Raw genomic sequence first — 25,431 nt, 5'->3', positions numbered from 1 at the left:
TTCCTCATTCTTATAATTCTGCCCTGGACGTCTGCTGCCACCTACTGCTGTAGACAGGCTATTGGAGCAGAAGAGTCCTTGGTCTGACCAGGGATGGTTATTTTTATGACCACATTTTTGTTCACTTTAGTGTCAGTAGGGTACCACTAAGAGACAGCACATTCTTTGATTTGCTAACTTGATTCGGTTGTGACTTGACTGGCCCATGAGCAAGTGTTGTATTTGTCTACCTGGTGGCAATGAACAAGGACCAGACACTGTGCGTACATGTACTCTGCTAAATATTATTGGGAAAAGCGAGATCCCCATCCCCACAAGGTTTCCGTGTTTCCCTGTCAAGACCTACCATACTCACCCAAGCAAGCGCAGGGATGTGACTTGCTGAAACAAGGAAAAGAGGGTCTGGGGTAAAAGAAACCCTAGGAGAGCTGAGGGGCTGAGAGAGTGCAGGTTTGGTGTCACTGCCATCTGCATAAGAGAAGGGTAGCTGCCACCGTCCATAGTCCTTCATGGCTGCGGGCACCACCAGCTTTGCTTTGGATGGAAAATTCACCCAACAATTGGGACAGAAATGGGCACAGCCATGCACAGACGCTACATCTAGGAGGACTGGCATTTTACTTAGAACCAGGACACAGAGGTACACAGCAATGAACTGCCCCACCACAACTTAGCTTTTGTTGAGGGTGAAGGCCACATGGTTTTACTTCATGGCCAGGGTGGGTTGTGAGGCCATGTACAGTTAATGTAGTTGATAGATGGCAAGTACTGATTCAGCTGCAGGAATGTGACCAACTGTCCATACCTTCGCTTCTTTACTTCCCTGCTCCCGATGCATCATGGCCTAAGTGAGGAAAAGCCCCAATGTGCCCATGGGGAAAATTATGTTCCAGTACACCCAAATAATCACTGTCCTGCGGAGACAGCTGCGAGTGTTGGGGTGGCATAGGACAGGACACATCTACATTGCATGGAAAGAGGATCTTCAGGTGGTCCCAGGCCATGATAAGACCCCCTGCATCGTGCCTCAGCCTGCTGCTTTTTTTTTTTTTTTTGGCTGCCATCACGAAGCCGCAACCCTGCAGAGAGAATTCTCTCTGGAGAGCCCCCCCGACTCCTTAGCTACCAGCAACAATCAGCCCAGGGCTTTTATTGCTCCTACACTGAAATATTAGTGATGCCATCAGCCCTGCGAGCTCACTGGCACTCTTGGGTTCTCTGGATCAATAGTAGAGCAGACAGAGCCATGAAAAAGAGCTGCTTTTAGAGGGTTTGGCATTTTCCAGGAGTGTTAACAACAATGCCCCAGACTCCCTCCGGGAGAGCGCCAGGAAAGGTCAGACAGCCCTCCATCAGTCCCCATCGATTCTCTCCTGACTGGAGCTCATCCTAATGAATTGTCATAGAGGACCATTGTGCTAATTAACTCACTATTAATGTGGGCTTAGAAATGATTATGCGATTGATTAGAGGAAGCTTGTCAGCCAGAGCTGGTAGTGACAGCTTCCAGCTGGCTGGTACTGAGACTTACCATTACTGTCAGTGGTGGCAGGAGATACCAGTCCCCACCATCCTCCTCTGGCCCTTCATTTGGGGACAGTGCTGAAAACACCCTCTGCTGCTGAAGGCAGCAAAAAGCAGTCAGACTTCATAAAGAGCAGGATCCAGGAGCAAGAACTGGTTGTATTTCTACACTGACTGAAGGGGAAATGAGAGGAGCCTGATCTCCAGAGCCCAATCTGTCCTCAACCTACCAAAGTGCAAGGTGTGAGCTCAAACATCAGGTTCCTCCCCCCAGCTCCTCCCAGAGCACAGCATCCCACCCAGGCCAAGGATCCCTCCAGTTGCTTCATCTCCTGACCAAGGTGACTCCCCTTGCTGCAGGGCAGAGGTAGGAGCTCTGGATGCAGTGCCTATCGGGGCACCACACATCAAGGCATACAGCACAACCCCTGCCTATGACCTGATGTTGTGTATTACCTAAAGGATTAACCTGGGGCACGCCTATAAACCCCAGCAGTATCTGGAGCCCAGATCCCTTCAGGAGATCATGTCACTGAGGTCCACGGCTCCCACCTGCTCCCAGGAAATCTCCCCAGACATCTCCATCCCTCCTCAGTGGATGCTAGAGAGCATGCCATAGACCACCCATGCCAGGATCCCACTGAGTCCTGGGCTCAACGTGGTTGTGTGACACTGAGGTAGTGGAGACCATGACTCCTCATTCACCCAACTGTGCTGCTTTTTGCTTAGGGGCTCCCAAAATCTGGAGCTGTAACACCCTTTAGTGGGATGAATTTACACTGAAAGGGCTCAGAGACAGGTAAATTGGGAGACCAGGAACACCAGGTTCATTTCCCTAAGATGGTTTAGGGCTTTTCTCATTTTTCTTAAGAGACTGGCTAATTAAGAGGAAAGGCACCAGTGACTCTGGAGAAGTGTCCCTGATTAGGAGGAGAAATTGGTAGACCCAATTCCTCCAAGCAGGGGCTCTTCTGCTGGGAACTTGCCAGCTCAGGAAGGGGAAGGAGGGACCCAGCTGTGACAATCTGCTGAACCATGGTACAAACTGCGATGAAATTTCCCTGGGAGGTGGGATAGAGTGATGTATCTGAAAGCCTTTATGGAATGCTGAAACCATATAGGGAGAGTTTCAGGGCCTAGTATAGAGAGGCTCATCTTCCCTGCAGCAGAGAGAGATCACACTGCCCTGCTCACCTCCCACCCCCAGCTCTGATGAGAAGGAGTATCCACTTGAGGATTGATTCCCCTCCTCTACCCAGCTTCAAACCCCTCTCCAAAACACACAAACTGCTAAATGCTCCATTAAGCCTTTCACACCAAGAGAAAAGAAGGTAAATATTCATTTTACTTTCCACAGGAGATAAAAAGGTGCTCAGAAATACCAACAGTGGCTTGAAGATTGTTGGGTGCTGTTTTATTGCCTTCAGGATTGGGGCAGCTTCCAAAATGGTCACGAAGAAGACACTCACAGCCTCAGTCCTTAAGGGGAACCCTGTTGACTACACTTTTATTTGTGGTGGTACATCAATACCCAGTGAGGTATGTGCAGCAATAGCTCCATCCCAGCAACTGGCAATGTAGCAATGGCATATTGTGAGACCTGGCATGCAAAAACCCCTTTGGAAGTTAGCAGTGGCCCCTGTTATTGGGTCTAATGTGATTTGTAGTCAGGAGATCTGCTCTGGGATGTATACCTCCTATAGGGTCTCCTATGGGAAAGTCTTCCAGGGCCATAGAAGTAGGTTCGGCCTACTGTGGATCCATGCCGTAGCTATGCAGGGATGGATCCACTTTTACCTCTCTTCATTTACTCCAGAATTTCTTGGAGTCTAAGCAAAGACATCAACTTCTCCAGCAGTGCTGATGGCATGGCTGTATGATTCAGTGATTGCTGAGCTTTGGCTGTGGGCAAGACCCAAAGCTGCCACCATCTCACCTGCCAGTAGATGATCTTCCTGCTCTCCTTCACCTCTCTCCCTGGCATAGCTTGTGTAAATCATTTTATACACTATTATTGAGCTGGGGAGGGCTAGGAGTCTGCATCTCTGGAGGCTTTGGAGAAGAGGTTGGACTCTTTTTGGGATGGTCCACACAAGACAGCAGGCCATGGGTACGAGGTCACCTTGTCCCTGTTTTCCCATCACTGCCCTCTCCTTACACATCTCAGAAAAAACTCAGGCCATACCCTGAGGATTGTTGACCCACATTTGAATGCAATCTTAATGAAGGACGAATTGTAATAATGCTTGACTCTTTCAAAGGACATTTCTACCTGTGGGTCTCAAGAAGCTTCACCAAAATACCTTCCACCTTTTGGTGGAGAGAAAGGGAACACCCAAAGTTAGTAGTTAATTGACAGTCATGGGACAAGCCAGGCACAAAACACCCTACTGCTCCTAAACTTGCAAAGGTACCACCTTCCCTCTCCACTCCCATCGCCACCCAGACACCGCTGCCTGCCTCAGCATTTGTAAAGGGTAGGAGACAAGGCTTTTTGGGGACAGCAGCAGCAGGTTCCTGCTCTGTGGTTTGCAAAGTGCTCTGCAGCCTCCCAGCTCTCTATAGATGCTTCAGAATAAATATATTCATGGGTGCTTTAAGGCCATAACAATGCACAGATTGTTTTTGCTGCAGGGGACACAATGCTGGCTCAGACCCACAGCCTGCTCTGAGCTGCTGGCTCGCTTGCCCAGCTCTGCACACACATGCACGCCTGCTCCAACCCATCTCAGGACCAACAATCTCCAGGAAGCACAAGGTGAGCAGCAAGCTGGAATACACCACCCCACAGTGACCCCCAGCAAGAAATGGTGGCGGCTGTCAGGAAGAGAGCAATCCAACCTCCCCGCACCAGTTTGTCCAGTGGGTTTGCAATCTGCAGAATACATCATGTCCAAATGTACTTCAGCTTCATGGCAAGGTGATCCTCCATGAGACCGGTCTTCAGAGACACCAAGCAGCCACAGTCACAGCAAGGAGAAGCACTCCATTGCAAACAAGCCCCCCCTTTTTAAAGGCTAGGATGGAAACTGGAAGGCACAGCTGTCTCCAGATTGTCTCTCCTATTTCTAGTATGGCAATTTCTTATTTTTCCATCAGGTTTTTAGGATGCAGTTGCCATAGTTGGAGGTCTTAGGGCAGCCTCATATTTCCAAGCCAGCAAGACCCTGCACCAGTCAGACCTGGTGAATCCCTACTGAATTCACAAGCATGCAGTCTTATGGTCTAGGAAAATACAGCAGCAAGCTTATGCCCCCCTCCTTCCCATCGTTCAGACAGAGGACAGTAGTTATGGGAATATGTTGCAGGGCTGAGGGGCTCCGGAAGCACTGAGCTGTCCTCCACTTTCTCACAATGCCGTCCCTCATAAAAAAAAAAAAACAACAACATAAAAAATGAACCAAGAACTGAACTGAGAGAAAGAAAAATGAAAACAGAAGCACAGCTGGAGCAAAAAGGGCTGAGCAAGAGGGGATCAGGCTTTAAAAATGACTGAGCCCTTCAGCTGAGCTGGTTCGAGGCCATCAGTGAAAGCGAGGAGGAAATACATCACCTTGCGGATCTGTGCTAATTCTGCTATCCGCTCCCCAAATTCCTGGGCATCTGCCTCGTTGCACTCCACCTCCTTGGCCCCTGGCTTCTTCCAGAAGATTCCCACTGGTTCCAGCAGCTGCCGGTTCATAAGGTGGGTGAGATCAGGAGTCCAGTGCTGGGAGGTGCCAGTCACAGTGACCTTCCCAGGTCTCTCCAGCTGGATGTCCCAGCGGAGGAAGCGCAGGCTGTGTTGCTGGGTGAAATCCACTCGGTAAATGTGCTCATTGGGATGCAGCAGCTTCTCACCATCCTGGGGCCTCATGTTTTTTTGCTGCAGGCTCTGGAATCTCAGTCGCATGCGCCTAGTGAGCTGGTCATCCTGGACGAAGGGCATCTCGAGCACCCCTGCCTCGGCTGCCATCGCCTCGGTTGCTCCTCTGTTACGTCCTCAGCAGTGTTTGGCTCTCAAACAGGACACGCAGGGGGAAAAAGCCTCCAAGCCCCCAGAGCTGGTGCCCCCTCTCCACGGTCCCAGCGGTGCTAGGCAACCCAGGCCAGTGACGCAAAACACCCTCCGGGGCTTCCTCTGGGTGCCCTCCCGCCTCATTTGCAGATTGCGGAATGGTGCTGCTGTGCACGATAATCTATAGGGAAGGGATGTCTGATGTCAGCCTCCCTGGCAACCTCCCTGACAACCACAGCTCGTTATTCCAAAATGAAGGCGTGCAGCCAGGGATGGGTTGCAGTGGCTTTCTCTGAGTGTAGGTTCATGGGATAATTCAGGTTGGAAGGAGACTCTGGAGGGGTCTAGTCCAACCTGCTGCTCAAAGCAGGACTTACTTCAAGGTTAAATCAGGTTGCCTGGGGCTTTGTCCAGTCCATCTTTGAGTATCTCCATGGATGGAGAATCCACAGCCTCTCTGCTGGGGGTCTGGGCCCCTGTTCCAGTGTCTTACCACGCTCATGCTGAAGATAAGCTGGAGCTTGTGCTGTTGTCTTTTGACTTGTGACTGTGCATTCCCAGCAAGACTCTGGCTCCACCTTGTCCACATCCTCCCATTAGGTGCCTGCAGACAGCAATAAGCTCCCTCTCTTCCTTCCTTCCTCCTGGCCACACAAACCCAGCTCTCTCAGCCTCTCCTTGCATGTCCTGTGCTCCAGACTATCTTGGTGGTTTTCATCAGGCTCGCTTCAGTCTGCCACTAACTTCTTCTGGGGACCCCAAAACAGGGCCCAGATGGGGATTAACAAATGCCAGCCAGAGGGAAAGGATAATTTCCCTCACCCTACCGGCTGCACTCATATTAGTTTGGCCCCCATCTCTCCAGTGGTAATGTTTGATTCCTGGTCAACTTCTCCCCTCAGGAATCCATGTCCTTTTCTGGATGGCACGGCTGGCAGGAGTCAGGCTCCACACTGCTGCTGCAGCAGCAGGTGGATGCCGGCAGCTCGGCATGGGTCTGCCTGCCCTTGAACAGACTGGCCCAATGTTGGGGAGGGTGCTCACATGTGGGCTTCACCTTAGTGTACCTGGGAAAAGGGAACGCAGGCACAGTCTGCACTTTAATGCTTGTCTCTTTGGGGAAGAGGAAGAAGAAGGTCAGGAAGCAGGTCCAAGATGCAAGCAACTGAAACAACCTCTTTCCAGGCACAGTAGGGATGCTCTGAGCCCACGTCAGAACCACCAAGACCATCATGCCCGACCTGGAACCACTCATTCCCTAGCAATCACTGTGCATGATTAAATCCAGAGCACTGGTGCTTGTGCTGGTGGGTTGTCCAGACAGTGGATGGGATAAAGGGATAGTGGTAAACTTATTTCTCTTTGCAGGATTCTGGGTGGCTCCATGAGGCTGCAGATCCTGATGAAAGGTGCCATGCCAAGCCATGCCCCCTTCTGCCAAGTGGCCCCATGACACAACAGCTAAGCCACAGCCACAGTTTTAGGTGCACCATGGAAAAGACCTGACTCCTGCAAGCAGGCTGTGGTATCTTTGGGACGTAGTCACTGGTTTGGACACTTGGAGAGTGCAGGGGTTTCAGTGCAAAGCTTTAGACATTGTGTGGAGTCAAGTTGTTTGCGTTGTCTCCATCCTATCTGTGACTCAGGTTGGCTTCTGCCACATGCCATGTTTGCAGGGCACTTTGGGAGCTCAAACTATGAGAAATGTACTCTAGGAAACAGTTTTTCCAAAATATTTTTACAAAAGGCTGTGCCATCACTTGGATTGTGACACACTTGACTCACAGCCACCCAGAATGATCCCCAAAAGCTATTACTTTGACTTCCAGCAGAAGTCCCAAAAATAGCCATCAGAAGCTGGCCTTGGCCAGACTAACCACAGACACCAGGGGTCCAAGGTGGGACATTTCCCTGGGAATTGTTCTGCAGTCGCCAGTCTGCTGTTAGTCCTAAAGACCCTGAGGACAGAGTCAAGAAAGCTAAGAGCTCCACAGGCCCATTTGAAGGGAAAAAAGAGCAGTCTGAGGAAACCTGACCCCTCTGGCTGTCCTCTGAGCTCTTGCCTCACTTGTTTCCTAGGTTTAAAATACCTTTAACAACAACTGTTGATCCAACTTCAGGTTTTAAAAGTTAAAAACACCTTCAGGTAACCCTGGAGACCTTTTTGAGCTGAGCTACGCGCAACAATGTCAGACGGACCTTGCTGCAACAGCCTCGTTTCTTTTACCCCATATGTGGTGGCAGTAGAAGGAGCCGTGACCTTGCACCTGATGATGAACAGACTGTAGTGGGGTCCAGCCCCCAGGGATCATGTGATGTTCCTCCCCTGCCTTGGCTGAGGCACAAGACCAGCCTTTGGGTCCTCCTCAGAGAGCAACAACTAATCTCATGTTTCAGAAGACCTGTGCAAAATGGATTTTGGGAGGTGGGTGCCCTCAGAGCTATCTTCCTGTGGCATCCCATCCAAGACTGCCCTGTGCTCTGGAAGCAACTGAGGGGAAGGAGGTAAGGCTAGGTGGTGGAGATGTAGAGCTGTCTGAACCACTTGGCTTCAGAGTCTGGCTCCTGTCCCCCGTTTGTTGAGCAATACCAACACAACTTGTGGGAGCACAGGTTGTAGATCCAGACAACCCTTTAGGTCAAAAAGCTGCAGGAAATTATTTAAACCCCACCATTTCAAGGCCTTAATTTCCTTTCATAAGAGCTAGACACCTCTGGAGGGTCACAGAAAGGGTGTTATAGAGCCAGGACACACCATGGCCATGTAGGCCCAGCCAAGAGTCGGGAAAATAGAGGACAGCTCTGAATTAACTTGCAGCCCCCATTCCCACTCAGTGACTCAAACACGACAGGCTTAATGGGAAGGAGGGTCATGGAGGGAGCCTCGGAGCCAGGTGAGAGAAAGCACATGAATAAAATCATCTCTTGGGATATACAGGTATGTGGCTGGTCTGTCCTATTCCCTTGAAGGTATTCCCCCTCCTCACGGAGAGACAGTTTCACTGTGTGAAGTGGAGCAAGGGACACAAAGAGCCTTGGTCACATCCTGGTGTAAATCAGGATTACATTTTCTAGCAACAATGGGAGACCTCAGCCAAGATCCCTGTACTGATATTTCAGTGATACTAAAACCTGCATCAGCCTATTTCAGCTCCTCCTGGACCCTGAATCAGAGATGTTTTGGTGTCTAATGACACTAAAACAAGGTTTTAAACTTGGTTTAATAAACCTACTCTTTTGCTGTCTCTCATTTGTTGCTTACATCAGCATATTGACCAGTCAGGAGTAGAGTTTTGCCCCGCAGGCATTGGGTCCTGTGTGTGGAGATGCCTGAAGGCCAAGGAGCAATGGGTACTTCCAGCAATGTTATAACAAGTGCACGTACAACCGTGCCAAGCACCAAGAGGTCCATTATTTCTGGGCCAACAAAGGGGTCTGAGATCTTCAGCAAGGACCATGCTTTAATCCCAGCACATGTAGCAGAGCTGGTGTCTCTTTGGACCAAGGAGTAAATCTGTGCACTTGATGGCTCCCATTTTGCTTTAAAAGTTGCTATTCCAGTTTATAGCCATGCCTAGTCCTTGCAATTCATCATAAGCCCTCAAAGCACCTTGCAAAGGGTGAGCAAAGGTCCTATCTAATTCAGAGGTCTCCAGAAGCAGGGGTGTGCTGAAGCATGTCTGACCAGAGCCTTGTAGCAAACACCACAGCAAACAACTGGAGGGAAGGCCTAGGGAGAGGGCTGCAGCTTTTGCTTTTGCCACAAACCAAACCTTTCTGAGAGAAAGAGGAAGCAGGTAAAGAAGAGCCTCTGAGAGTCAAGGGCATGAGAATTCACAAACACCCACAGCCAAATTGCCAAGGGAGGAAAAGCAATGCCATTGGCAAACTGAAATAATGAGGTGTCCAAAGGGACGCGGCTTCTATTCCGTTGGCATTTCCCAGGGCAGGGCTGGAAGTGAATTGTGAGGAGGGACAACAACATGCCCGCTTGCCCTTGGGAGACGTCGATGCAGAGGAACAAGCTAAACAACCCCTTGCACCACACCTGTAACGAGAGCCACAACACTCACCGCAGCCACGATGGGAGGAAAACTTACTGCTTATCCAGAAGCCAACAGCTACCCTGTTCCCATATAAAGAACAACCTAGATGTTAACCAAAAATGGGGATGCTGCAACAAACACAAATTCCTAAGCTTAGTGTTCACGGTCACAAAAAACAGATGCAGCAGAGGTTGGAAAGGCATAGAGCAGATACAAAGGCATAGGGTGGAGGGACCCCTTTTGGGTCTGTTGCAGTAGAAGGCTGTGGGTGAAGCAGGTGATGCTGTTTGCACCCACTATAGGACTTTGGTGGCTGCCTTTTGCAGTAAAATCTAGGAAAAGCTGCTTGCAACTTGCTGGTCTCTTGTCCTGCGATGAGGCATGCCTGTACCAGGGTCTGAAGCCCCCCTGCTTCGGCTTCCACAGGAATGACTTCTTCTATAGCTGAGGACATAGCGGAGACGGGCACAGTCTGTCCAAGGATGTGGCACTGAGCACCTCCTTCCCCACTGTACCTCGGTGGTTGCCCCCCGGGCCTGCAGCCCCTTGCTGTGGTACAGGTCGTTGGTGTCTTTCTGGCCCACGACAGTCCCTTTGGACCCCGCACTCAAAGGAGCACTGTTACATGGTGCAATGCAGCCATGGAACATGCCAGGGATGGATGCTTTGGGGAAGCAGCAGCTTGGGAGATCCTCAAATCACCCTACCTGCCCCAGCACAAGGTTTCTCATTGCCAAGGTAGGCACCCACTGGCAGCCAAAGAAACGTAACACCATGGGAACTGGGGAAATGGGGCCAAACACTGCAGCTAAGCATCCTGAATTTTGTTCTTGTTATTTTTTAAGTTATTTTGGAGTGGGGAGGGTCAGATTTGGGATCTGGAAGACAGGATGGGACTTGATTCTGTTGCCCAAGGAGAAACTGGCCAAGGGTTTGGTTTGAGTGTGATGTGACTGCAGGCATGATGACTAATTCCCCTTGAAAGATAGTCCTTTAAGGCATGTTTTTGCACATGAATGGTTTTTCAGGACCTGAGGCATTCATGAAGAACCAGTTTTTGCACTGGACAAACACAACATGAAGCCAAGGTGTTGAAGACAGGCTTTCCCATGGCATGGGGAAGGGCTTACCTTCTGCCACAGAGACTCCCGGGATGCCAGGGAGGAGCAGGCAGCCACGAACCAGCAGTTCCCGACCTGCCCCTGGTGTAAGTCATGGGAGCTGATCCCATCCACAAAGAGATGTGGATCATCGCAGATTTCCTGTGGGACACGAGAAAAACAGACACACTGGGTAAGCGAGGAGACAGGGAAATCAGAAGCGAGGCTTCCTGGCAATGGAAAATCTCTCTTCCACAGACTCCATTTAAATCCCACCTGCAGCTTTTTGCTGGCCTTGCTTATCACACCGGCAACAGGAGGACCCTGTCCTGCCTTCTGCTCTCACCAAGATACAGGCAGCATCACTGCCAAAGTGATGCCAGACCTACTCCCTATTCTGTTCCAGCATCAGCACAGCTTCGCTATCATTATCCCTGCTGATAATGGTATGTTTTCACACCAGTACAGCCCTAGGGACCCACCCCCTCTTCTAAGTCCACTCTTTGTTATTTCTTACAAGCCCTTCAGCTCTCTCTACTCCGTGACTGCTTTACAAGCTTCTCCCTCTCTTATTTTGCTCTGGAGAGCATGAAAGCATCACCCAAACCCACCACTTCCCATACTGGAACTTGTGGATCCATCCAAAAATACAACCCTCCAGGAGCAGGGCAAAGCCAGGCATTTAGATGAGGAATCACAGTGCCTAAATCAGACAGTTCATCCAGGAAAGCTCAACACAGATTGAGGGCTCAGCCATGGCTGCAAGAAGCCAAGTGCCCTCACCAGAAAGCCTGTCCTTCCAGACCTTACCACAGCAGATGGAGAAAATTCGGTGAGCTAAAAGCTTTGCAGCTGGGCTAGGAGGATTAAATGTTCATTCTAACAACAAGACCACCATGGTGGATTGTGCACAGGCACCATGAACGGAAAAACTTGGGTAGGACGCAGCTAGGAGGTGAGCTCATCCCTCCAACCACTCAGGCACCAACCACATCGCCTTTCCTCTGCCTGGCTCCTGCCAGGCAGTCCTCCCGTCTTCCCACTCCCACTTACAGCCTGGCCAAGAAAGCACTTAAATAACAGAGGGTGTTGAGCAAGCTTCGTGTGAAACACTGCTCTTTTTTTCTTTCTTTTTTTTTTTTAATCTTTTCTCCTCATCAATCCAGTTTGGAAGGTCATGTCCAGCTGGAGGCTGGGGGCAGATGGGACAGACAGCTGAAAGGATCTTTTCCCCTTTGTTATTACGTTTAATTTGAAGATGGAAAAGAAAAAACAGATTTTCCTTCTTCCCCCACACCCCCCAGTTTTTCAGGCTGGCTGCACCCAGAATAACGTATTCCCTCCAAACTTTGCACATGAGAACTTGCATTGCCTCTGCCCATCACGGGGAGGAAAAGGAATCGCTGCTTCGTAAGCACCTCCTGCTATTCCCACCTAACTCACCAGCACCGTACACCTGAAAAACAACCTGAGCTCCATCCAGACATAAACTGGGCGGGGATCAAACCCAAGGGAGAGGACTAACCCCCTCCCAGCCGCAGGCGTTGCAGGAGGTTGGGATAAGCGCTAGAGGGAGGCAGGCTGACAGCCACCAACGGCAAGAGCCATCTGCACTTCTCAGCATCACACAGTGCGCACAGGGATGCGAGAGGAGCGGTGGGGTTTAACTCCTCTTTCATACCACCGAGGAAGCAGCCATCAGCAGGGGATGCATCTGCCTGTCTGTTGATGATGGGGACGTCTGCAAGATCAGCTCTTAGTGATCCTGCTCTGGAGGGGCAGAGGCACTGTTTTTGCCCCATTTGAGGACCACAGCTGCCCTTTCTACCCATGGGTGAACCTGCAGTGTCCAAAAAAAAGAAGTCACTTGGTATTACATAGACAGGGGAGAACATGAAAGCATGAAAAAACATTTCCTGCCTGGAAGAAATTAGCATAGGGTAGAGGATGTCAGATGCTCAGGGACCTTTCCTAAGAGCAGGGCTGCCGGTTAGCTGTGATTTCCCCATCACCAGGAAAGAGTTTGCAAATTAAAACCCCATGATTGCTCATTTTAATAGAGGGAAGCCCTATATACTCATCAAAAGAGCAGCCTGCCCTGGCACAGACGAGGGGTGTAGCTCATGAGACCCCAATCTCTTGGACCCATGGCAGCAATGAAGGTGCCATGGCTGGAAATGCTCATGTCAGGGCAGGCTCCCTCTGCAAAACACAATTCTCATTTGACTCAGCTTCCCTTCCCACTAATGCAGATGGGTCCCTAAGGGCATATGATTCTTGAAGGATTCGTTCAGGCAGCTCTTCAGATGCTGCAGTAGGCGTTTCCCATTCTGGTGCACACTTGGATGTGGCATTTTCAAGGTGCTTTTGGTCCAACGTAGTTGTGGCTGAAAGCACACACTTGCTGTATAACTTATCAGCCCATGGACTTTTTAACAACCTTCCCTCATGATGTGCAAAACCCCATGGAAGTTTGCAGCTATATTGGAAGTTTCCTAGGAGCACGAAGGTTGCTAAGTGCCACAATCCTCTGCTGTGGCAGGTGGTGACAGCCTCTCCCTTGACCCAGGATTTTGTATGCCTGGTGCCTAAAGATGCATCAGGCCTTGGAGAAGGAGTGATCGTGCACAATATACAGGCCTGGCTGGAAGGAAACACCACATGACCTCTGCACAAAACTTGTGCAAATCCCAAAATGCTCAGTGGGTCTTCCCAGGAGTCCACCCTGAAGGGGAGGGAGGGGCTGCCATGGTTCCCTGCAGAAGGACCACGGAGCACCCTCGAGCCCTAGGACTGAGCTCGGTCCCGGTGGACTCCCAGTGACCCTAAGCACAGAATCACCAAAGCAATATGGTTAGAAGGGACTTCTGGAGATCACTCAGTCCATCCCACCTACTCCAAGCAGGCTCAGCTAGAGCAGGTTGCCCAGGACCATGTTCAGTCAGGTTGTGAATGTCTCCAGGGATGGAGACTCCACAACCTCCCTGGGCAACCTGTGCCAGTGTTTGGACCACCCTCACAGTAAAAAAGTCTTTTCTCATGCTTAAATGGAATTTCCTGTTTTTCAATTTGTGCTGTCTCCTGTCCTGTCATTGGGCACCACTGAGAAGTCAGGCTCTGTCTTCTTCATTCCCTTCCATCAGGTATTTATGCACATAGTTAAGATTCCCTCTGAGCCTTCTCTTCTCCAGACTGAAGAGTCCCGACTCTCTCAGCCTCTCCCCTTATCAGATGCTCCAGTCCCTTAATGATGTTCATGGCCCTTTGCTGCACTCGCACAGGGGAAGGCAGCATTGCCTCCTTGCTCTAATGCTGCAGAGCTCATCCCAGCAGGGCAAGACTCATCTGTGGTTCAGTCTCTCCAGCAAAACCTCCTGAGAGGTTTCCCAAATCCCTTAGTCTGGAGCTTCCCAAGATTAAATTACTTGGATTTTTCAGTTCCCACTGAAGCTGCAAGGCTCTCACTCACACATTTTGGCCCTGGTCTAGACTGCACAGCCTTCAATCCACAGGGATGACACTCCCTGGGTGCTCTGCCTGTACTGAGGTGGGAGCACGGGACCAAGGCGCTGCTTCATCAAGGCTGCAATTCCTCCAGCATTCCACGGAGCACAGTGGGACCCCAGGGTGTGATCGAGCACCTTCAGGGTACAAAGCACACTCAGAGCCATGAACCACCATGCCCATATGCAGAGGTGGGTGATGAACTAGACACCCATGGGAACTAGGTCAAAAAGAGCAAAGCATTGAACTTAGGTTTTCCTTTTCCTGGAGACAGAGCCGAAAATGATAAAGAGCTTATTCTGCAGCCAGACTGAATTACAGGGCCTGGGGTTTGTGGGTGCAAGAGGAAGAGATAAGCAGAGATGCTCTGATCACAGAAGGTCATCACGTTGGTTTCCTCCCCTCCCTACTGTGCAGCAGAGAGAAACCAGGTGAGCAATAACATTTACCCAGGTGGGCGCTTCTCCAAAAAGCAAACACCATGTCACCCTCCCAGCACCATGACCCTGAAAGAAGAGGTCAGCACACAAACATGCACACCCACACACACCCTGAGGGCCTTTTGAGTTCAGCCATCAGCCACCACAGAGCCAGCTCGAACCACCCCGTGGCACCCAAGGCTTCAGCAAACAATGAATCCATCCTGTCCTACATTTTACCAGAGCCAGCTCCCGGGTTGTGGCTCCTCCTAGGCTGGACACAGATGGTCAACAGCTAGGAATAGGGGGGGGACAGCCAAAGGCTACGGCTGCAGGGAAGCTATGGCTTCTGTGTGTTGCTGTTAACTCCACCTTGGCCAAGAGAGCCATCCATGGCTCGTTACCCACAAGGAGAACTTGTCTCGGAGGACCACAAGGATCTTAAACACCATCAGAGTTGATTTGTCCTCCCTCAAAGCGCCTGTTGAAATGGCCACTGAGCTCCACACATACTTAAAGAAAGCCTGTGCAAATGGTCCTATGGAAAGATACAGCCTGATAACACAGGGACGACCAAAGTATTTATTCAAAATTCTGGCGATTCATATACTCCTTCCCATATCCTTCCTCCTGCAAGGGATGTGGGACAGAGGTGGAAATCAGAGCCAGGGCTGGGAGAGGACTTTGAAGCCTGTGTTGATGAGAGGCTGATTGCCAAAGTACCAGGTCTGGTTTATGGGAGCCCCAAATGGGCCAGTTTGCTCCCTCCGGCTTTGGGTTATTAAAGTCCATTAAGGTAAAAAGACCCAATCAGAGCAATTATCTTTCACTTGGTGTTGTAATTTTGCTTCCCACCAAAAAGCATGTGGGCTTTTCCTCTGCTGTCCCCTTTGGTGCTCTTTCCCCCAACAGACACAATTTCCTTCCAAATGGATTTAAACCAGAAAATATCACCCTCATCTTCTCCAGCTAGGCCAATTCCACACAGGGTAGTAATGAGCAAATCACTTTCTAATTGGCTTTATAACTGGTGACTGTCTAAATGTTTCCCAGTTTCTGAGCTTTAGATTCACTGGGGATCTGGATTGTGTCAAGCCAGCTGTGGGGAGCGAAAAAGCTAAAGGGAGAAAACAACCCTGTGAGATACAACATCTGCTGCGTGCCAGGACCACTTTTTGCTAACAAGATTTTGCAAGGAGCAGACTAGTCTAATTGCATTGCAGAGCCTGGCTGGTTCAGGAACAATGCTTTCACAGACTTGCAAAATCAGCAAGTTAATCTATTAGCGTGGCTGCGCTTCCCCCCTCCTGGGCAATAGGGAACCAAAAGGATCCTGCGTCTTAAATGTCACTCACACAGCCAAGAGAGCACGAGTTGTCCAAGCACAGCGAGCAGCAGCGACACAGCCGACACGCCGGTCCCTGCGCTGCCTTGTTGCAGGTGCCTGCCTTGGGCTGCGATTTTGCAAAAAGGGCAAATAAAAATTTGCACCAGGGTGACATAGGGAAGGGAAGGGAAACAGGTGAATTTAGAAAACCAGGGGTCCGTGTAATCATAGAATCATAGAATGGTTTGGGTTGGAAGGGTCCGTTAGAGGCCATCTAGTCCAACCCCCCTGCCATGAGCAGGGACACCTTCCACTAGACCAGGTTGCTCAGAGCCCCGTCCAACCTGGCCTTGAACACTTCCAGGGATGGGGCATCCACAGCTTCTCTGGGCAACCTGGGCCAGTGTTTCATCACCCTTATTGTGAAAAATTTATTCCTTATATCTAGTCTGAATCTCCCCTCTTTTAAATTAAAAGCATTACCCCTTGTCCGCTACAGGCCCTAAAATTATATCCTCAGTGGCTCGGCCTCACACACACTGAAGGGTAGGTTTGGTTGGTAAATATCGACACCATAAAAAACTGTTTGTGGTCAGTCAGGCATCCCTAATGCTAATCAACCCAGAGTATCTCAATGTATACACATTTATATCTGTTATCAGCTCCCATGCCATAAAGGACATTGGAGACTCCACCCACAGCAAGCAGGACTCGCTTGTTAAGGGAGGCATCAAAAAAATACCCTCTCCACCAACCCCATGACTCTGCTTGCGTACCTCAGCACCACGTTGTGCCGTTTGTTTTGGCACCAGAAAGAGTAGGGATGGTGGCAAACAAGACCTAAAGGTCAATTTGCAGGCTTAGAAGCCTTGACAGGTCCCTCTGCGGTTTTATCTTCCAGGTATCCAAAGTACAAAGGCACCAAAGAGGTCTCTCTTAAAGCAGCGAGACTTGGAGAGCACTGCACCTCCCCAGGAGCAGACAGGGAGTGAGAAGGATGGGAAGGAGACTGGAACAAGTGCAGAGACCTTGGGCTCACCGTTCCCATTCCTCCCACCCACGCTCTCCAGGGATGCAGTCTTGGAAAGCTTCACCATTACTCAGCCCAGGACTTCTTCAGTCTCTACCCAGCCAAGACTGACGCAGAGGCCACCACAGCCTGGCTTTTAGCATCTCCATGCATTCAGTCGCAGCCCTCCCCAGATCGCCTCTCCCACAGTGAGTTGTTTTAATACATTTGGTTGCAAAGCTACTAAGAAAAAATACTCCCTGGATCCTGACAGCCCTGAGATCTGCAGATCTCGGTGCCAAAGCAAGAAAGTCTTCACACTCCTCGCTGATAAACTGGGGGGGGTGTGGGGGAGGGAAATGCTCAGAGCGGTGAGATGGTGTGCCCCAGGTTACCCCATCCAGAGGCAGAAGAGGTCCCTCTTGGTTTCAAGTCCCAGCACAGTCCGGTCACTGCACAAGCCATCGTTCCTTTATGGATCTGATGTCACCTGGCTCCTTTTCATGCTGCATTGCCTCAGCCAGCTTGACCCTTACAAGTGCACACAACTAGTCTTGAGAAGTGAAGGGGAGGACACTGAGCAGAAGCAGCATCTCTCAGGGATGGCTCCCCCAGGATCTCCTTCCCTTAAATCATAGTACATGTAGGCATGGGCTCCAGGGAGCTACACCAGAGAGGTGGAGGAGGAAAAACAACTATAAACTCCCGTGGCTGCTTTAACTTTAACACGCTATGACAGATTCATCACAGTGCTGCTGGCCACCTTCTCCCAAGTCCCCCCATCCTCCATCATATCCCAGTGTTGAGCTCTCCTATGGATCTCCCTTGACCAAGCTCCTTTGGGATGGTGCTAGGGATTTGCAGGGTGTGGAACAGCCCTGGTTTGGAAGCATCATGGGTTTAAAATACACCCACCCTCCAAAGCCCATCCTCTCACCACAGCCAGCACTTCTAGTCGTGGGGTCTAACCTCACCCAGAAGAACTGCTTTGGCTTGAAATTCTCTGCATCAGGCCCCAGTTTGGTTCTTGGGGAGGTTCACAGTCACATTGGTACAAGTGAGGGACCATGAACTACAGGCTTGAGCCATGAGGATATTCCACAGCTTGCACCAGTTTTGAGCCATCAGTCCCCACCCTGGAGAACATGGTGGTGGGGATGTGTTAGTGGGAAGGGAGGAACCTGTGCAAGTAAACCCCGCTGTGAGAAACCACAGTATTTCAGGAGGAATGGTCCAAAACCACCCATCATCACAGAGCTATTGTGAAATCCTGGAGCAAGCTAATGTGACCATGAGCTCAGCTGCACTGTTTCTGCCTCCAAGCGACATAATTCAGATTTGGCACTTGCGCCTGCTGAACACTGCTGTGCCTGAATCCCAGTTCCCATGTGTCACCAAAAGCCAATCTTTTAAAACAGGATTTAGGAATCTAATTCATTCAGGGTTTTTGTTGTTGTTGTTGTTGTTGTTGTTGTTGTTGGTTTGTTTGGTTTTTCTTTTCAATCATCATAAAAGCAAAGTTATTGATGGGAAAAGAAAGAACCTGAAGCTGCAGAGAAAAATTACCTCCCCTCTCCACTGTGCATATCTCGGATCAAAACTTCCTAACTACTTTTCATGGGGATACCTCCCACACCTCTCCGAGCCATACTGTTCCAGTGCGAGGAACTACCCTTTGGTTTGTGATTGTGTCACATTTATAGCACAGCAGCACCTTGATCCAAGGCCAGGACATGACCCCACCACGGTCCAAATTAATCCCTGACTATCCAATGACAATGAAGAGGTTATCACGAGTTTAAGGCATTTAGAGTAATGACTTCCAGCCCACACCTATTCTGGTTATTCATACCCTGGGTGTAGCTTTACAAACAGAAACCCGCTTTATGAGAAAAACACCCTCTAGAAATGCGGGCTCATGAGCTTCTGTTAGCTGGGAAAAGGGACAAAAAGGGTCACTATTTAGAGAAAATGATTCAATATTCAACCACCAGGAAAAGGCTGAGCTCCTGGCACTGTTGAAAGAAGGAAGTGGAGAGGAACTTGGCAGCAGGGTTGGCCGTAAGCACGCAGCATTAGCTGGTGCTGGCTGGCACCTCCGAGGAGGTGGTTGACCAGAAAGGAAGAAGCCTGTATTTAACAACCAGCAGGGATCTTCCCATGAGGTCATGGGCTCGAGTTATGAAACTGCAGGAGTTCACAGAGATGTTTAACTCAAGCAAGCTTCCTATCTCCTTGGTAACATCACTTTTCCCTACGGTGATTTCCTCCTGACCTGCTCGACTTTCCCAGTAACACCAGCAATACACAGCATTTCCTGGCAAGACTTTGAAGCGTCCAACTCATGCTCAGTTTGCTGAGAGACACAACAATGCAGGTACAGGAGCAGCAGCTCCACGACAGGAACATGCACAAGCTCTCCCAGCAATATGTAGCACAAACTCACCGCATGGTTTACAGAGGCTGTATACAAGCTAAGCACCTTTATGGTTAGATTTTTAGCTAGTTTCTGCAGTTATTAATCACCCTGTTTACATCTTCCATCATTAATTCTTACATAACTCTATTAGAGGTATTTGTATCAGACCTCAGTCAAGCTTTAAGCATCCACGACCACTCTCCATTAAGATGGTTTTTCCATCCTGGAGGGGAACTGGGAGGAATGCATCAATGAGTGGTGGTTTCTTCCCAAAGATCCAGAAATATCAAAGATGTAGGATGCTTCGTTTCATCTCGGTGAGAACACACGGGTCACCCCTCCCAGGCTACAATCTCTTGCCTTGTTGGTCGAAACAGCTCCTGCCGCCCCAGCTATCACCCGAAGGGGACAGATGTTTCAGCTCGCCCTTGCAGACCTGATTTCTTCTTGTGAGATCTGAGTGAGACACCACCAGCCTCAAGGGGTGGGGAAGTAATGCCAGCTTGCCCCTGCCCCACAGGGACTGGGAACAGTGGCTGAAGCACTGAGCTCATTTAGGGCACCTGGGAAGCCGGGGCCAAAAAGGGGGTGAAGCCAGAGCATCTAGCAAACTTCCACAAGACCATCACCCTGGGGTGCTGCTTTTGGCTGTGCTTTCCGTGCCAAAGGATAGTCTAAAAGGGACCTACTGGTGGGTTTTCACAGAGATGAGCATCCAAATGAGGATGTGAAGGGGTCAACAGATCACACAGGTTGACACTCCCCTGAGCAGGTTTGGTCCTGGTGAGCTCAACTACTGGGAGCCTGTGCTCTGCTCCAGTGCACTGCCAACACCTAAAGCCTTTGTCCTTTCTCAAGGATGGTTTTCAGTCTCCTCCACTCCCATGAGGGCCCCAGTTCAAGACTGGTTTGTCCATAGGGTTGCAACAACCTGTGGCAGCGAGACAGCGTGCTGGGTGGGGACAGATGGCCACGGGCACGGGTAGGGTGGTCAAGCAGGGCAGTAGATTCCCAAGGAATTCACCCCTCCTTTGCACAGTGTTTCAGCACACACAGGTCTAAATTATTGCACTGGGCTAAGTGCCTCCACTTAGGGCAAAAATCCCCCCCGCCACGCTTCCCTGCACTACACACCTCAGTCTGCTTCATAAACAGGTTTTTAATCTTTGCAGGGCTTTGGGGAAGTACCTGCACAGTCTTTGTGTTAAACTGCATATTTCAGAGGAGAAACTGTGCCATTCCACTTGCTGTCAAATTGTGATGGGGTTTTATTTTAAAAAGGGATGACTTGGAGATTTTAACACTCCTTAAAAATAATTCAGACGGCATCAGTAGTTTGGCAGCAAGGAAAGGACAAGCCCTTGCCCTGAGGTGTTTACAAAGACAGATGCTAACTGCATTTCTTCATTCCCAGTCAACCCATTGATGCTCCTGGACTGGACAGCAGTCCAGAGGCAAGAAGGAAAGATGATGGAGAGAAGGTTTGTACCTGCTTCTTTACAGGTGTAGGTATCCCTCTGCCTGAACCTCATACGCATTACAGGGTTACCATATATTTAAAGGGAACTGAAATACAGAAGCAAGCGAGTGTGCACACAAGATCCAAGGGGCATATGCTGAAGCTAAGCCAATTCACACCCAACAAAAAAAAAGAAAAATGCAAATCCTGAGGCGGGGACTGGTTGTTAGATGAAGTGATCTGGAGCTGTTGTGGATTTTCCTCTCTTGCCAAAATAAAACTGGATGGTGCTTAGAGGAAGCAGGTGAAATTTAGTTAAACAGAGACTTAATTCAAGGAAGTGCTGTGACCTCTCGTTACGCAAAAATCAGCCGACGCATCCACAATGGATCCCACTGGCTTCGAATCCACCAGACCAAGGAAACGGCGCCTTTTCTGCTCCAACCACAGGGCCAGCGCGGCGCCGGCTGTCATCCTCCCACCAACACTTCCTCCTATTTATTTGTTTCTTTAACCACTTCTGGCAGCAGCTGGAGTCAGCCTTTGGTTCTACCGCACCTCACGTCATGCTTTAGTTTCCTTCTGCAAGCGGCAGCACTGTGCCTATCGAGTCTTTGCAAGGGGACTTTGCGAAAGATTTGGCAAAAGGCACTTGTTCCAGCAGGACCAAGCCTGCCCTTAACACAGGCAAATTGCCCCAAAATCCCATCCTCTCTAAGGGCTCAAAAATTAGAGCTTACAGGCCGTGCAGCACCTCCTAGCTTGCACCAAGATTAAAAGCCTGAGCTGATCCAGGGCATAACTAGCTCTGTACTTGCTCCATAGGCTGAATGTGCCTCTCTGGTACCCCAGAGCCAAATCCAGGTGGATTTGCACCATTCCCTCCCACAGAGCTCAGGGCCCCTTTCTGCAACACTGACTGCTACCATTAAGCTCTTCCCCATTACCAATACAATAATTGCTGAACACCGATGCGCAGTTGCGTTAAGAAGCAGGCAATGAATCTAAATACACTGATTTTGCTGTTGAGTTTGCATTTAAGGCCATGTTCTTCTGATGCTGAGGACAGAGCAGACTGGCTGGCTAATTTCTTGTCAAAGGCTGCAGTGAGCCATACTCACACCGGGCAGCTTATCACCCCCTATCCTCACTGGGACAAAGTAGGAGAGCGTGTTTGCCTGGCACCATAGGGCCGTGGCCTTGGGAGGATCTGGTGAGATCTGCCGGAATGCAGCCAGGGTCAGCATCACATTTCATGAGAGGAGAGACCTTTTAAAATAAGCATAAATAATACCAAGAATTCTCTTGTCCATCCTTGAGGGGAAAAGATGGGGAGGAACCAGTGAATGGCTTAAAAACGTATGAACAAGGTCAATTCAGAGATTGCATTAAATGGTGACCAAATCCTTTCCTGGCAAGGAGCGACCAGACTGGCAATCAGCTCCAGGCTTTACTGAAAACGGCAGATAAATTAACAGGCAAGTGGCTCATAAATTCCTAAGCTGAGAAACGTAAAGGTCTGGAAGGACTCCGACTCCCGTGATGGATTGCAGACAGATGACAGACTCTGCTCAGAGGAGACAATCCCTCAGTCCATCCTGCAGCACAGAGGAGCCACGGCATCTATGCTCTAACCATAAGCATCCTTCAGGCAGAACCAAACCTGAGACAGGCCAAAAAACTGCAAAAAGCTGAGCAAAGACATCCCTGGAGCGCAGGTGCCAGAGGTTAGTATTTCTGGCAGAAGAAGGTCCAGGTGGGGCACCAGGAGGTTATTGCTCCTAATGACTGTTACCATTTTCACTGCCTCCGTGCACCTGCTTCGGGTGAGCTCTCAGTGCAAAGAACAGCAAGAACTTAACCTCTGTCTTCCCCATTATCTTCACCCTTGTGTCTTTGCCAGCTTCCCAGCCTGCGCTACACACTGGGTAAAAGACCTTTTAATGCAGAAACTTGCAGGCAGGCAAGTGCCGGTCCTGCTTTTAGTGAATTATTTCATTGACTCCTTTCCCCTTCCAGGAAAAGCCCATGGGGTTTGATTGTATAACCCTCACTCAGCAAGCAAAAGGAGCTAAGTGCTTAATGACACAAGGAAGAGGGGATCTGATAGATGCTCTCCCATCCTGCAACATCTCATCCTCCAAACACAATAGCATCAAATTCAGGAGTCAATGGGTATAATAGCCAAAACGCCTACACACGAGTCAGGCTAGATATATGTCAGGCCAAAAGGGAACTGGCTACTGAAAAATGGTATTTTCTCAGTTTCTAAAACAAGATTCCTCTTGCCTGGCTTAAAAAAAAAAAAACAACCCAGGGCTGTGAATAAGAGCATCTCTCCCTGGTGCCACTGTAAGGCTGAAAATGCCATTGCCCTACTGCCCTAGGACCTGCCACTTCCCACAACCCTTCCCAAAATGCCTGGCCTCTCTGCCTCCCCCAAAACTACTCTGACTCTCAGACCTTCCCCTCCAAATGACATTGCGCCTGCACCCACATAAAATAATATTGCCATTTAGCAAGAATCTGCCTTTGTGCTGTTTAATCAGTGACGACCTCCCTTGACAATTCCTGCAGAGATAACTCAGCGCTTGCAAGCAAATGCTGGAGAAAGATAAAAATACTGAGAAACAGGGTTGAGGGCAAAACTCTTCCCCTGAAGATGGGACAGTGTAGACTTTATCCAAAAGAGTTTCTCTGGTTGCAACTGCCAGGCTTGAACTCAGTGCAGAGGTGCAGCTCAGGTTCAGCCATCACTGCACGTCACCTTGAGCCACCCAGCCACTGTGACAACAGCCTGCTTGGAAACCCTCGTGCTTCGCCACAGCTTCTCGTTACACCACCTTTGGTGCAGCTCGGCGCTGAGTTGCCACCTGGTCCCCTGCAAGAATCTTCAGGATCTCTTGTCCCGACCCCTCTGCATCTTAGGGAAGACCATGACGTGCTTCTGCAAGGTCCTGCGACACACTGCTGTGGGCAGGGAAACACTCAGCACACGGCAGCCTGGTCTGCTTCCCGGGACAGGGAGGAAAAAACCTTCTCCAGGCTCAACCTTGCTCCCTGGCAAGAGCTGAAGGACCAGAGCATGCAGTTCATGTGGTTCAACATCACATCTGTGCATGGCCTAAGCCTCCTACCAGGCTTCACTTGCTTCCCGCAGGAGCACAGTGATGCCCAGATTTGTCCCGGCTGGTGACCGGTCTCAGCAGCAGGTCATCGCCTGGTGGACTGAACCACATGGCCCTCCTTGCTGCAGAGAGAAAGCAAGCCCTTGTTAAGGCCCAGGAGTACTAACGACCCTAATTTAACCTCTATCAATCCCATGGCATCATTGGAAGTGGTTTGTACCCAAGAAGAGAGTTTGGGGCAGTAAGGATTAGAAGAGAGGAACTCTTTCCCACGGGGTAGATGAGCCTCTTCCACCCTGGGCCATCACTGTTTTTTTTCCCAGAGGATCAACAGACATAGGCAGGTGCCCCAGATAGCCCCTAATTTCTGCCTCCCAGCCTGCATCTCATCCATTCCCTTCCCTTCTCAGTACCACCCCTCCCCATTTACCTAGCTCCCAAAAGCCCAGACCAGCTCACCAATGCACAGACTACTGCCAGCATTCCTGTCTCAAACGGGGACGGCAAAACCCAGAGCCTGAGGATCAGGAAGACTTTCTCTACGGGTGGTACTACTTGCCTGAACACACAGATCTCCTTCTCCTTCATATGGTAGCAGGCAAAGCGCAAGGGAAAGGAGTTTCAAGCAAGGTGCTGGGATTTGGGCTTAGTCCAAAAAGCTTGGTTTAATTTCTAATGCAATAGCCAAGCACTGCTGCCAGAAAGAGATGCTGATGCTGCCCTAGCCAGCTCCAAAAACTACTTCAGCCCAGCAATGAGCGGCCAGTCTCATTTTTAAGTGGATGAACTAAAACAACGCTCTTCAAGACCCCTTCCTAGCCTAGGCTGATGCTACAGTTTCCCTCCCTCCAACACACTCGAGCAACTAGCTTTCTGGCTTCACCGTGCTGCATCACCAAGATGTCTAGCAAACAACCACTGAAGCCAAAGCCCGATTAGAGGGCTCAAACAGCTGCTCCCTCTGCAAAGATCTGGCATCCAGAGCAGGGCTGGAGGCCAGGGGAAAGCAGGGAGGGAGGGAGGACACCCCGCTGGAAAGAATAAGGCTGAGCACGTTCCAGGAAAGGCTGCAATGCCAGATGCAGGAAGAAGTTGAAGTAAAACAGCCTGAACCAAACAGCCTGTTCCAGCAAAGCCCTTCAGCCTCCTCTTTTCCCCCCAGAAAAACCTCAAGCAAGAGGGAGAGCACTGCAGAGATTGCTTTTTTTTTTTCCCCCTGCCAAAGCAACCTCAAGCCTTGGGAGCTTGTAGAGGAACAGAAAGGATGAGGCCAGGTCCTGGTTGGGAAAGAAGGGATGTGCACATGAGGGATGGGTTTATATCTGTACTAGTAAATACATGAGAAGGAGATCCTGTCTCTGCCAAAGCTCATTCCCACTACCCCACCAAGTTTGCTACAAATACTCTTCACATGCAAGGGCTTTGCCTGAAAAAGTTAGCTCCTAAGTATCATTTCTCTGCATAGATGATAAGTAACAGCCTTTCTGAGAAAGCAAACA

The 25,431-nt window shown here is 50.0% G+C and overlaps 2 protein-coding genes across 3 annotated transcripts in view; both read right to left on the bottom strand.

The window, feature by feature from the left end:
* Nucleotides 1-25,431, bottom strand: part of CAPN5 (calpain 5) — a 59,731-nt gene that overhangs the window by 14,796 nt on the left and 19,504 nt on the right. For both annotated transcript variants that reach the window (XM_075115179.1, XM_075115266.1), the window contains exon 3: nucleotides 10,698-10,829. In XM_075115179.1, the coding sequence (XP_074971280.1) occupies nucleotides 10,698-10,829 (132 nt within the window). The remainder of the gene's footprint in view (nucleotides 1-10,697; nucleotides 10,830-25,431) is intronic.
* OMP (olfactory marker protein) lies at nucleotides 2,855-6,425 on the bottom strand. The gene has a single exon (XM_075115390.1). The coding sequence runs from the start codon at nucleotides 5,477-5,479 to the stop codon at nucleotides 5,000-5,002; it is 480 nt and encodes a 159-aa protein (XP_074971491.1). The 5' UTR covers nucleotides 5,480-6,425; the 3' UTR covers nucleotides 2,855-4,999.

The sequence above is a fragment of the Phalacrocorax aristotelis genome, chromosome 1 (genome assembly GCF_949628215.1).
Source record: "Phalacrocorax aristotelis chromosome 1, bGulAri2.1, whole genome shotgun sequence".
NCBI lineage: Eukaryota > Metazoa > Chordata > Aves > Suliformes > Phalacrocoracidae > Phalacrocorax > Phalacrocorax aristotelis.
The sequence above is the reverse complement of the archived record's forward strand: the minus strand, read 5'-3'. Positions and strand labels throughout refer to the sequence as shown.